The following is a 13,804-nucleotide window of genomic DNA, read 5'->3' on the forward strand; positions in this document are numbered from 1 at the left end:
TCAGTCTTGTGTTATTTCTCAAATTCTATTTAAAAGTAGTAGGATCAAAGCATTTTTAGTAAGAAAACACCTGCAGTATCTGTCCTTTAACAGTTTAAATGCATTTACAGTTCTGTCTACATTTGCTGCAATTTATGGTGTGCTACTATGTACTAATGTGGTGGAGGGGTTGATAGCATCTCACATTCAGAATGTTAAATAATAGACATAGTCATTCAATGTGAGCTGAACTTTCAAAGAACACAAGCAAGCTTGTTAAAAGCTTTGTCATTTTGCTGTTAAATGTGTAATTACTGAATTAAATCTAGGAAACTTTACTGCATGCTGCCTGTCCCTAGGGAAATGGAGAAATGACTAGTGGCTCTCAGATCAGTGCAAGATGCAGGTAAGGCTTTTTTTTTTTTTTAATCTGAATTCAAGTATCAAATTGGTGTTCATAGAGACATGGTTTAGTGGTGGACTTGGCAGCGTTGTGTTAATGATTGGACTCCATCTTAAAGGTGTTTTCCCACCTAAATGATTTATGATTCATATAGCCTGACTTGGATCTAGCAGGATAAGTTACTTTCCCCACATGTTCTTAGGAGAAAATAGTAATCTCAAAAGGATTAAAAATTACTGTGTAAATACAGAGAACGTCCTTTTATACATGTGAGGTGTAAGAGCATAGAATATGCAACATCTTTAAATACTCACCTCTAGCACAGAGCTGACATACAGTGCATTTGCCCTGGATGAGAGGTAGATAATGATTACTAGAATTCTAGGCTGAAGCTCATCTGTGTACTATGGGCCTGGTAGGTGGTGGACTTTGTTCTGTTCTTTCAGTACTGTAGAGATCTCTTCAGGCATCTGTGGTGGCAATCCATATTTCTTAATATGGACTGGCTTAATTCAAGCTTCAAATTTCCGTATCACTGGGATTTGGCCAAACAAGGATCTTCAAACTTGCCTTAGTCGAGTCTAGCTCCTGCTCTGTTAATTGTACTTATTCCGGGTTTTGCATATAAAGTGTTTCTGCTGAGATGTAATGGTGTGTTTGGTGTAGAAAGGTCTGGCTATGCTATTGCTCCATAACCTCAATAAGAAAGCCACCTCAGTCACCATGAGTTACTTGAATCAGGTTTAAGTAATGACTTCTGGATTTACAGCCTGTCTTTTCCCATGTGGTTCACCCTGTCAGCAGGTACCCTTTTGCCTATGATTGGCCTTGTCTGAAAGGCAGCAGCCATCTCAGGTGACCCTGTATATGGATGTGAAGCCTGTTTATTTTAGTAGTAGCATCTCCCCAAGCTCTTAGACTGGTGAACGTAGGCCAAACCCACGCAAAATTGCCATTTGGTTGGCCAGTCTTGAAAGAATCGGATCTCTGTCTTACAGGTAATGACTAATCAAGGACTTTAAAAACATGGCAACAAACCTTCACAGAGAGGATTATCTTCTTTATAGACAATAAGGGGCTTAGAGTCAATGAGTGTAATGGGCAGATTTTCACATCTGAATGATCACAGGGCACGCTGACTCCCTTTCTCTGATCTTCTAGTTTCCCTGTTGAAAAAACAGCTTAGTTTCAGCGGTTACTTGAGCACTTCAACAGCTCAGTCAATTTGAGTGGTCTTAGAAAGACAAAAAATGTTCTCCTTTGTCCTAACATGCCCACAAGAAACAACTATAAATGTGTAAAAGATTAAATGTTTTGTACAAAAAAAAACCAACAACCCACACGAACTGTAGTGATTGGGCAGCAGCAGATCAAGGACTCTTGATCTCCTCCGTTAGGAGTTTACATCAAGAAATCTTTTTCTTCCATAGGTTAGAGAAACCAGATACAAAGTTTCATGAAGTGATACTGTAGGCTTCACTTTCCTGAAGCCTTTTTCAGTTTCTTCTGACATGGACGGTGCTGACTGTAGAGATTGTCAGCTTGTGAAAATTCATATTGTACGTTCTCCAGATCCAAAGACTGCATTCATGTTTCAGTGTTGAAGATGAAGCCAGCTGAAGCAGAGATCCTCATTGTCTCTGAATAACTGTTCTGCCTGCTGTCCTCAGAGAGTGACACGCACAATGTTATCCCAATGTATAGTGAAGGAATTTGTGTTACCAATTATGCTCTTCAGTTATTGCTGCAGGTAGAAGTGATACACCCTTTCCAGCCTGCTGCTTTTTCTTTTCCTGCTTTCCCTCTGTATTACACCAGTCTCAGACTGAAGAAAGGCAAATAACTTTTTTTAGGTTTAGGGGTTTTTTTACAGCTTTAGGACTGATGCTGCTGTGTGATGGTAGAGCTGAGCCACTGAAAAATACTTGTTTCCCATACAGCTCTTAGTTGCTCTGTGAAGAAAGGAGTAAGATCTCTGTTCCTCTCTTTCTGCACTCAAATTTGAGCCCTTTGCAACATGCCTAAAGAATGATTCCACCTGTAAGTAAACTGTACTTTTATGCAGTTTATTATCCCACCTTATCTCAAAGAACTTTGCAAAGGTGCTGTACAGTGCCCACCAAAACAATTTACAAGAAATGAAATGTACCATATAGTCTTCTGCAAGTTCAGGGAAACTTAGAAAAAATGTACTTTAGTGGAATTAATACTTCTTTTTTAGATGGTGGGTTTTTTTCAGTTTCAGATTTAGAACAAGACAGCTCCAGGCACAGAAACAAATCTTCATCTGTGATTCAGAGCACATACTAGCTAAACTGTGTTGCCATATATGATTATTACATTTCCTTAATTAATCCAAGATGCTTGTAGCTCCTTCCACGTAAAATTTAGGTGATTCTCTTCATTGTACAGTGCCGGAGCAGCTTCGGTACAGCATTAAACAAGGCGGCTGTTCAGCAGAAGCACGGCCGCCAGGCACAACCGGGGAAACCAAAGGATCATGGCCGGTACGCGGGCCCGGAGGGCTGATTATTCCAAAAGGCAGCTGTGACAGGCGCAGCAGGCGCTGTCGCTGAGCAAAGCGCTGCAGAGGTTTGGGCTCGGCTCGATTGCCGCTGCCTTCCCCCAGCGCGGCCGCCGCACCCCTCGCTCCCCACCCGTGGCTGCGCGCACCCCCCAGCCGCCGCGGCTGCACTCGACGCGCCGGGCCGCGCACCGGCACCGCTCGGCGCGGCTCTGCCCGGGCGCGGCCGGTGAAGGCCGCAGGTGGCCACCCCCGCGCGGGGCCCCTTGACGGGGCAGGGCGGTGCTCCTGCCCGGAATAGCGGCTGGCAGCATAACGGGACTGGCGGTAGCGAGGAGCGCGGCCCCCGCGGGAGCGCCCGTAGGGAGGCCGTGCCCGGCCGCCCCCGCCTGCCACACCCGGGCACTCGGCGCTTCCGGGCGCCCCGCCCCCCGCCGCGCCGCCGGCCGCGCCCAATCAGCGGCGCGCACTGCCCTCCGCCCCGCCCTCCCCGCCACGTGAGCCGCACCTCCCCGCTGCCCGCGGAGATGTCAGCCGAGCTATCGCGAGAAGTGACGGAAGCCTGTGGGGGACCCGGCCTTTAATGTGCGGTTCGGCCCGCGTTCCCGGGTGAGTTTGTAAACACGAGGGCGGCGCGGCCCGGCCCGGCGGTGGCGGTGGCGGCTCCTCCCTCCGCTCTGCGGCGGCGCGCGGGCGGGCGAGCGCACCGGGGTCGGAGGGGAGGGAGCGGCCCCGCTCGGCAGTAGGCGGGGGATACCCGGGAGGCAGTAACATGGCGCCGCCGCTCCTCTCCACGGCAGCCCCCTCCCCCACCGCGGCCTGCGGCTCCCGCCGCCCCTAGAGCCGGGGCGGGGCGGCCCGGCCGGCGCCGCGGAGACCGTTACCCGCTCGGAGGTAGGGGCCCTGGCGGGCGCCCCGAGGGAACGGAGCGGGGAGGCGAGGTGAGAGGGCGAAGGGGGCTGCGGCTCCCCGCGCCTCGCATCCGGAGGCGGCAGCTCCGCGGGGGCACAGCCGGTGCCTGCCCCGGGCCCGGCCCGCGGCAGGGGGCGAGAGGCGGGCGGAGGCGAGGGTGCAGCCGGGCCAGGCCTTTGCGCCTCAGCTCAGCTCCAGGGAGGCCTCTCCCTGCGTCCATCTTCGGCTGGAAGGGAGCACCTGGCCCGTGCCCGGTGCCGGTGTGGAGGCTGCCGGGGAGGGTGCGGGGTGGGGGTGAGGGCAGCTTTTCCGCACCGGCGGGAGGTGCCGGCCGGCCTGGGTCTGGACCTAGGTCTGGACTTTGTGGACCAGTTGCCCCTGGCTTTGCCAGTTACGTTCATTATGCCTCTCGAGTTGTCTTAATAAACAGTCTCTGAAGCTTTCACGTGAAAAAACATCACAGGCCCTCAAGCAGTGATGGCTGCATGATGCTTTAGGGATACATGTTTTATGCTACAATGCAACTTGATGTTTGGAGTTGGGGTATGCGTGTGCTGCCATGTTGCTTCTGCAGTCTTACTTGGTTTACAATCTTTCTGCATCCCTGTTCTTGCAGCACGATCCGTGACTATGTTTCCATGTCACATCTGTGCACTCTGTCACTCATTTGCTTTTCATTACGTTTCTTTCTCCCAGAGATGTTTATCTTCAAATAGTGATACTGTCACCTGTTCCCTTGCATCAGAATGAGAAATTCTAATAAAGCTGGAAATTCCGATTCATCCACTGCTCTCCAGATAGTGACCCTGGATATGGCCAAAGTGTATTTTCTTTTCCACTTTTTAAAATAATATGTTTATTTTATTCTTGTCGTATTCTGCTCATGGCAGTAAATATCATGTCCCAAGCTCTTGCTGAGTGTAAAACCAGATAGAATTAATACAAATAGATGTTGCAGAAGTTAAGCTTGTCATACTGCTACGTTAGGTCTATGTTAGGTGCTAAATTCAGCACTAGCTAATAGGATGAGGAAGACCCTTCCTTGTCGCCCTAGTCTTGTGCAGGTGTTCTAGATGTGATTTCTTCAGCCTTCTGCTGAAAAATAAGTTACTGTTTATTAATGGTTTCCAGTTGTAGACATAATTTCAGATGAACTACAGTCATAACTTGTTCATTGAATTCTATTAGTGTTTATAATTCTGCATTCCAGAGTAAAAATTGGAAAGTTGTCTTATTAAAAAATGAAACAATTACTTTGTCAGGCGCTGCTTGTTATATAGTACATCAAAAGAAATGTGAAATAATAGAAAACCCCGTAATGTATACATGGAATGAAGCAGCTTTTTTAAAAACACATTATGGATTTATGTTAATACTGCTATTGGCGTGCTAATACTTAATCAGCTAGTTGAACCTTTGATCTTCACAGTGTAGGCGATATTTCTATCCTGTTTTGAATTCTAGAAGTATGAATGTGTTTGGTATGTCTTTTTCCAGAAACTTCTAGACTATGCAGCATCTAACATAAGGTGCTTTCAGGTCTTAAATTTGATCATATGTAACTTCAGAAGTAATTTTGGTTTTCATGCTATTTCTATTTCGTGACAAAGTGTTGAGCAACCTGAAATATGGTGCTCTTTTGAATCTTGTTTAATTAAATTTAGGATGTATCTAGTGCCTAAAATTCTTTTTCTGTCATCAACTGTTCTTTTTTTCCTTTCACTATTAGTTAAACTTACAAATACACATTTTTAGCTCTGAGAAGTTTTACTAACTTTATAAGTTTGTACGTTATTTCTAATCTCAACATTTCTATATTGTTTCTTAAAATAACCTTGAATTTCTGTATAAAAATAATATCAACTCTTTTCAAAGGAGCAAACGTGTTTCAATGCTATTACCTTCTTGTTTGAAATAATAGATTTCGAGTGATCATAGTCTTCCTGCATAACTTAGCAAGATTTGTTTCAAATCTATAATGTACACTCTTAAGGAGGCATTGGATATAATTTCTGATAGAAACATGAGTCAATATTTAATAATTATACAACAAAATATTTTTTTTCAAGTTTATGCTGTGCTGTTTCCAACTTTGTTCTGTGTCAGTTTCAGTTTAGCCTGAGAACTTTTGCATTAGCTTCAGTCAGATAGGAGCTTCTCTTCAGTAAGTTATGTCAAACAATATAGTATGTTTCCCTTTCTGGGTAAATGCTAATGGTAATTTATATTGTTGCTTACAGGAAAGAAAAAGGTCGTTTTGCTTTAATGAGAGATGGGAGCCCTGCAGTAGGATATTTATTCTATATTTAAAGATTTTTTAAAAAATTGAATTCTTGATTTTTCAGTTTTATACTTCAGGGATGCAATCTGAAAAAATGTAAAATGAAGTAACTTTTTTGTAGGCATTTTTTTGTTAATTTGTTGAAACTACAGTGGCAAGGGGAGGTTGGATTTCTGATGTTTGTGAGGTTGATGACCAATGTTAAGACATTCAAACCTGGGTAAATGATCTGGGTAAGGTAAGTCCTAATATCTCTCTAAGCAAGTTGTGAAATGATCAGTGGAATATTAATCCCTGTATATTTTTTCTCTGAGATTCATTGGTGTTTCACTTATCTGCAAGAGCTGTATTCACACAGCATGAGTCTCCAGTAAGTCAAAGAAAGATCAAGGCGCCTCTGAAAAATACTTAAGCCAGGGCATTGACTTAGGAGCTGCCATATCCAGCCAAGAGGAAGCGTTAGGACTAAGGATCTTTCTTTATTCCCATTAGTGCTTGCTCTTTACCAGAAACGTACCCTGGTGTGGAAAAAGCCTGCTCCTTCAGCAAAGCTGAAGTAACTTAATTGCTTCTTTTCTGTAGGTGTTGCTATCTGTCCAGCTAGCTTTCTTGTTCTTACTTGAAATTAAGTCAATTGTCCTCACTTCTTGCATCTTTTCATCTTGTCCAGGTGCTTTCCCCTTTATAGAATCTTAGACAAACCATGGAAGGTATGGAATTAGCTTTAGACATCAGTTACAAACAGTTAACTGATAACATCAGGAAAAACTGCCCAACATTTGACTTTTTTGAAGAAAAAAATCTGAGCATTATGCTATAGGTATTACAGTCTTCCTTATTCTTCCCCAGAACTCTCTGAAACACATCATGTGTCTTCTAGGAAGTAGCACAACCATTCTATTAAGCAGTGAAGTATGAAGAAGGAGCTCTTGTTTTTCTGTTCACCAGGTTTTGAGGTTTATAACCTTTACATATTATGGACTATGGCCTATTGTGTTCTTGCAGGATCCACTGAGCTGCTTTCTGGAGATTCCATTTTTATGAGGAGGAATATTTTTTTTTTCTTCTCCATTCTCATCGTGCAATTTTATTTTTTAGGAATGCTGAAATCTACAGCATTACACAAGTATAGTCAGCCAGCCACTTCTGAAAGTGGACTGTAATGGTCAAGTATTAATTATACACTTTTGCTTCATCTTTCTTCTTTTGCTTTATAGGAAACTGAAAAAATAGCTGTTCCAGTTCCTCCAGGTAAGTGGAGCAATGATTTTTTTTCCTCTAAAATACAATTTTTGGGGTTTTTATTTATTTATATTACTACTTATTATGTGGTGTATTCTACATACTACTGATTTTTACAGAAAGCAAAACTTGCAGGTCTGCCTATACTGAAAATTGTGGAAATAAAGATAGGTTCAAATGTGGGAGGTGATTAAATCTATGCTGTGCAATGCTACATGCAAGTATTGAAAGTATAAAAGGTGCCTTGTTCATTGTGATTTGTGTTGATTTGTTCGGTTGCATGAGAAAGACTTTTAATTTTGAAGTGTTTACATTTGGAAAACAAAGGTAGCTATTTCCCTGCCCTCCGCCCCCCCCCCCCCCCCCCCTTATCTATAGAAGCATGTCTGTTAAATTCTTGTATGGAGCCAATCAAAACACTAAATTCATCTCTTCAGGTAACCATTAAGAGAATGGGATTCTTTACTGTGGCAAATACACTCAGTCACTTTAGTTTGAAAAAGTATGCATCTCAAGTAGAACTCTTAAAGTTGATAAAGACTGAAAGACTTTGACCTTGCCTTTTTATGCTTCAGTTTTCTATTATAAAATGAAGCTTTAAAGTAAAATCTTAAAAATCTGTTACTACCTAAAACAATTACACACTATGATGAGATCGACAGAAAAGCTTACCAAGAGTTAATAATTCTGTATACAGTAAGTATTTGTATCTTGCAGTAAAACATCAAATGTAAAGAATAAAAGGAAATGTGGAATAGACATGATTGGTCTTGAAGAAATGTAAACATCTGTAGGAAAATACATCACTGATACTGTAACTTAAGCACTTTGTAATGTATAGACACAGGAGAGAGTAGATGCTGATGGGCGACTGTAATTCTGACCTATCTCAATGGCCTAATACTCTTTTTGTCCAACTTCCATTTCAAACCAGAACGTACAGTTGTTTCTTGGAGCCGCACCTGTGTCTAGCTGCAAAATGTGGGTCCACATCATGTGTAAGCAGTAGTAGGTAAATCAGCTACTGCTGCAGCTGGCAGACTGTCAGATTGTCCTGTATGGACTGTCCAGTTTAGGGGGTGACGGACTTGTGAGAGTGTGCATCTCTTCTTCATCGGTGTCCAGTACAGGGATGCTGACATTGAAAAGTTGTACAGTTTTCTTCCCAGCGTGTGTGTCCCCCATCCCCCCTCCCCCATGTTTATAGTTGTCTGTCTTTTCTGTGTTCAGTTCAGGCTGTTTTCCTCTATGCTGTTTGTATCAGCCCCGACGTTACAGGAGGGGCAGTCTCTGTATTGCTACAGTGCTTAGAATAAGTAATTATGGGTAAGACTGCACAGCCCATGAGCAGGTTAGTGCACAGGGGTCTTTCGGCTTACAGCGTGCTCTATACAGGTTAAGTGTTCAGAGGGTTTAGCTACAAGCCTGATGAATACTACGTATGCGTGAAGAATGTTTTTCAGCAAATCTGGAGAGGTTTTTGTAAGGATTATAAATATGTATACATTTTAAATAAGTGTTTAAATGTTTAACCAAAAAAAAATATTTGAAATGAGGTGTTAGTTGTGTTTTCCGTTCTACTGTATGTGGGGGATTAAGAGAAAACAAAAGAACCTTTACCAGTAAAACAAGCCAACAAGACATTGCTTAAGTCAGTGTATGATTCTTTTATTTTACAAATTGTGTACAGGAAGGTAATAGTTTCAAGAAAGTGTACCTAAGATGATTAATTAAAATCTTATAAAAACATACAAATAATTGTTGAAGCTATTTTTGTAGCACTTTTAGATAAACATTACTGTGATGTTTTATTGCAACATCTTCATTTTCTGAATAAGCACACTGTCCTAAATATTAGTAAATTGCTTGCAAACCCATTTTTATTTCTCTGTATTATATATATTTTAAACGTGTGTATACTTATTTGTGTATTTTACTGTACGGTTTGCTTTCCAAAAGTGATTAAAGAGCCTTATGACATTTTAAATAGGCGTGATGTGAAAATATTTTACCTTTGCATTGAAAGTATGAAACAAACACCAAAAAAAGAGAGATTACCTTCTGATTTAAGTACCAAAGTTGATTATGCTGCCGAGACTATTTCATGAGTTTCTCATATTCAGCTCTGATCCTATTTTTCAGTGTGACTCAAAGAATTCTGTGTATGGGTTTCTTTATACTACTGAAAGGAATTTAGGGTTGGAAAGCTTACAGAAGAAAGTTGCAGTTCAGTGGACTGTAGTAAGAATCATTTCACTGAACAACTGTTCCGTTTATCTGAAGAGATAATTTAAGGCTGGAGTTTCAAGTTCAGATTGGATTGCTTTAGGAACCATCTCTTTTCTGTGGGACAGGGTGTTTGCTGTTGCCTGGGTACAATCCAAGGTGGCTATAATTCATTTCTAGCAATTGGGTTAGCAGTTTACATACTTTATTTCTCATTTGGTTGGGTGAGTAACATTTTCGTCAAGATGGCATTTGAATTGCTGTTTTGGTTTTCAGAGGAAGAGTATTTTCTAAATTCTTCTTTCTTACTGTGATATTCTCTCTTGGAGCAGTCTCCAGTAGCCTTTTGAAATCAGAGTGGCAGTCACAGACTTCTTTTCTGAAAAGAAGGAAAAGAGGCGAAGGATGGGGTTTGTTTGTTTTCCCGAGCAGCAACAGTTTTAGTTGTTGGGCTGTAAAGGTAACCATGCTAAGTCTTCTAAAGTTGTCAGAACTTTACCTGTGTTTGAATTGTCTTTTGCTGTTGTTCACCTCTGTTTCTAGCTATGACATCTTTATGGTATACTTCAAATTTCAGAGTTATCTTGGATTGCTCAGAATTCCATCCATTGAAATTTTGAGTGTCTCCAAGGATGGAAGTTGAACTGGGCAACCTGTTCCAGTGTTCAGCTGCCCTCACTGTGTGACTTTCTCTAGTTTTTTGGTATTCCCCACTTCCCCCCTCCCCTTATACTTGCTCTTAGCTTTCTTCACATGGCTTGTGAACGTAGCATCTCATCATTCTGTTGTACACTGGCCAGAGTCTGGATCTGTCTTCCCTCTAACAATACATTAGGTAGTGTTAAGACAGCAAGTAGATCCTTCCTGAGTCTTCCTTCTCCATGCTGAACCAACTTTGCTTCCTGATACTCCTCTTGTCTTTAATAGTCAAGCCTCCAGCCTGTTTTGGTGAGGCCTCTGCTGGTTTCTTTTCAGTTTGTTGTCTGTCTTGAGGGGCTCAAAACTGGACACAGCACTCCAGCTGTGGCCTCAGGAATGCCAGATAAAGGAGAATAATCACTTCCCTTCATCTGGCTGCTATGCTTTTGCTAATTTAGCCCGGTAGGCTGTTAGCTTTCAATGCTGCAAGCGACATGTTGCTGAATCGTGTGTTGTCCACCAGGAGTTACATATTCTGCCCCAAAGCTGCTTGACAGTCAGTGGGCTCTCAGCCTACACTGTTGCACGGAGTTATTTCGTTCTAGGTGCAAGCTTTGCATTTGTCTTTGTAATAGGTAAATACAATCCTTACCAATTTGGCTACACTAACGAATGTGAGCCCTTTGTTTTCCTATCCTATCAGATCCAGTTTCAGTTTGGATTTATACTGTCCGAGGTCTTGCTGGAATGCATGAGTGAACTTCTTTTCTCTTTTAAGTGCAAAAATTTCAGTGCTTCAGGATACTTTTTATTCTTCAGATGTTAGCTGGAATCCCTGTACAAGGCATTACCTCACAAATTCCTTGTGGCCTGGAGTCAAATAAAGATCAGGAAATTAAGTTATCTCCAACTTTTTTCCAGTAAGCTTTCCAGGAGGACAGCTCTTTTTTTTTGGCCAGGATTGATTTGTAGTATATAAATCAGGCATTCAAAATTCACAGGCTTCACAAACCAAAACATGAAACCAGATGATGACTTCATATGCAAATATGCGTTTTGGTAATATTCCTTTCGAAGAGAAGATGAGCAGACTTGAAAAATTGATCTTTACAGCTTATGACCTAAGAAAAATGCTAACAGCATGGATGGAGTAGATTTTATGGCTGATAATATACACTTGTCAAAAACTGACAACAAGCTATAATGAGTGGAAAAAATGCCCTACATGCACTTTTGTTAATCAAAATCTTCATCCTTTGAATAAAAAAAAAAAAAACAAACCAAAAAAAAAACCCCACCCAGAATTGTTTCTTACACCTTCAGACATTACTGGTACGGATGTAACTCTTCTGCTTATAATATGTATCCATATGTGCATATTGTAGCCATATATAACTATATGGTGCTCTGTGATCAAGATTTAACAAAGCAAATTTCTTTTGAGATCTAAAGGAGACTTGAGTCTGTTAGTTTTGAACTTGCATTTAAAAAATGACTGTTGCATACCTGAACAAGGATTGCCTTTAAGTTGTTGAAGTTCCGGATAATATAAGGGTGTAATCCTAAATCTTCATTGATAAAGGTCTTATTTTTTACCCTGAAGCCTCAATCGTGAGTATTCAGACTTGCCTGTAACCTTGTTGGTTACAAGTTAGCTACCAACTCTTTATTGGTGACAGTAACAAGTTCATAGTTTGAACATTTCAAGAAATATTTCATCCCCTCAGAAACCTGAGACAGGTTATGAATGCTTTACAAAGAACAGCAGAATGATCTTCATCCTTATTTTCTTTGGCATCCTTTCTTTGGGATGCAAATGTTTTCCTGAGTTGTTAGTGCCAAAGACTAAATTTTCTGGCAGCCATTTATCTCTTCTTGGCTTGTGATCTCAGCTCTGTATCCTCGTTCTGTTGAACTTATATATTTAGAAGTGACACTTTGGAATCTCCTCTATTCCATGGTTTGCTGCTTTGATATTTGGTGCCCATGACCAAGGACACTGGGATCTCCTTCTCCTTGAAGTAATATCCACAAACTCTAGACAGTAGTCTTTTACTGTACAGGTACAGGCAAAAGGATCAGGTAATGTGTTCCTTACAGATCTCTGAGGTATTCTTAAATTATTTGCTTGCACTTAAATGATTTGTCTTGTGTCTAGTGCTAAATGTTATACCTGAAGTATACATTCTTAGGACGGTCAGTTTTAGAAGCCTTACAACTTTTCATGACCAGCCTGTTGGGGAGAGATGGATTTATTCTGCTTATGTTCTTTAATCATAAAGACATGTTTATTCATCTTTATTTGCCTCATCAAGCTAAGCAGTGTTCAGAACTAACATTGTTAGGTCTCCGTACAAATACTTATATTTAAAGATGAATGTATTTCCTCCAGAGTAAAGGCCACAGATGCTATAACTAATTAGAGGATGTATTGAAGTAAACCATTTATTTGAAAAACTGTTGTTTCATGGGTGAATAGTGGGCATTGTATCATTTATCTTTACAAAATCATGTATTATTACATGTTTAACATGCATAGTAATTAGTATCTTCTTTCAATTACAGTTCATTGCCATGAAAAGGAGGATATGATAGTTTGCCCTATGAAACAGGTTTATATGTGAAATCTGGCAGGTATGTGTATTAGTATGTGGGGCGAGCATGGAAAACAGCACAAAAATCTTATCTCTTCTTTTTAAAATATATTTTAGCCTGCTGGTAATTCAGTTGTATAGCTGAAGCTTTACTAATGTATATGGTTTTGTAGTTAAATTTATAGCAGTTTATGTAAAGGTCTATCTGCTGACTTATCTTTAAAGATTATGAAAAGACTAAGGAATCAACCACTTTTTCTCATCTGTAGGCACTGTATCCTTGATTACTTGGTATTGTCCGCTGCTTTGTTCTTTTTTTAGTTGTGGGAATTGGATCATTATTACAATGTACTTTTATTTCAGTAATTAGTTGTCATAACAAGTTACGTACCAATGTTTGCCTTTCACATTGAGATGTATGTTCAAAACCTGCTATGTGTCTATTGGGTTTTGTGTAGATTCCTGACAGAGCTTGGAGTTCAGACTCTACTTGAATCCTGCATGTTTATATTCTTAGTGTAGCCAGAAGGCAGAAATTCTTGCCCATGAAATATTAAAATACCCTGTGGATGTTTATGTATTGATTACCTGTTGCAATATTTGTAGAATTTGTTTTAATTCTCATTTTAATATAGGTAGCACAACGACCTGTGGAATATGAGTGATGACAAACCCTTTTTATGCACTGCCCCTGGATGTGGCCAGGTAATGGTCTGACTTGAAGTTACCAACATTGATCAGATAAAAGTAAAACAGTGAAACTTATTTCTAGGGATTGAAGAAAAGGGGATTTATGATAATTGGTAGTAAATACCTGTTTTGCTGAAAAAGCAGGCGACAGCAAGAATATGTAGCATTTTGTGTTTATTCAGAAAATGCTATCCATAGAAGAAAAAAACCTCATTAAATTACCCATTCTGAGCTGAAAACAATTTTGTTAGCCATGATTTACTTGCTTTCATTAAAAAAATAAATAAATCAAGAAGCATCCCAATTTGTGTCAG

At 40.8% G+C, this 13,804-nt stretch overlaps 1 protein-coding gene across 5 annotated transcripts in view; it reads left to right on the forward strand.

Annotated features, from left to right (window-relative positions):
* The first annotated feature begins 3,346 nt into the window (after positions 1–3,346).
* The window catches only part of ATF2 (activating transcription factor 2), a 52,089-nt gene continuing 41,631 nt past the window's right edge, over positions 3,347–13,804 (forward strand). For 2 of the 5 annotated variants that reach the window (XM_080400547.1, XM_080400551.1), the window contains exons 1-4: positions 3,358–3,515; positions 7,317–7,350; positions 12,772–12,840; positions 13,436–13,505. In XM_080400547.1, coding sequence (XP_080256673.1) covers positions 13,458–13,505 — 48 coding nt within the window. In that variant the 5' untranslated portion in view covers positions 3,358–3,515; positions 7,317–7,350; positions 12,772–12,840; positions 13,436–13,457. The other 3 variants (XM_080400550.1, XM_080400549.1, XM_080400548.1) reach the window with 3 other exon arrangements.

This window comes from Falco punctatus, assembly GCF_963210335.1.
Source record: "Falco punctatus genome assembly, chromosome: 8".
Lineage (NCBI taxonomy): Eukaryota > Metazoa > Chordata > Aves > Falconiformes > Falconidae > Falco > Falco punctatus.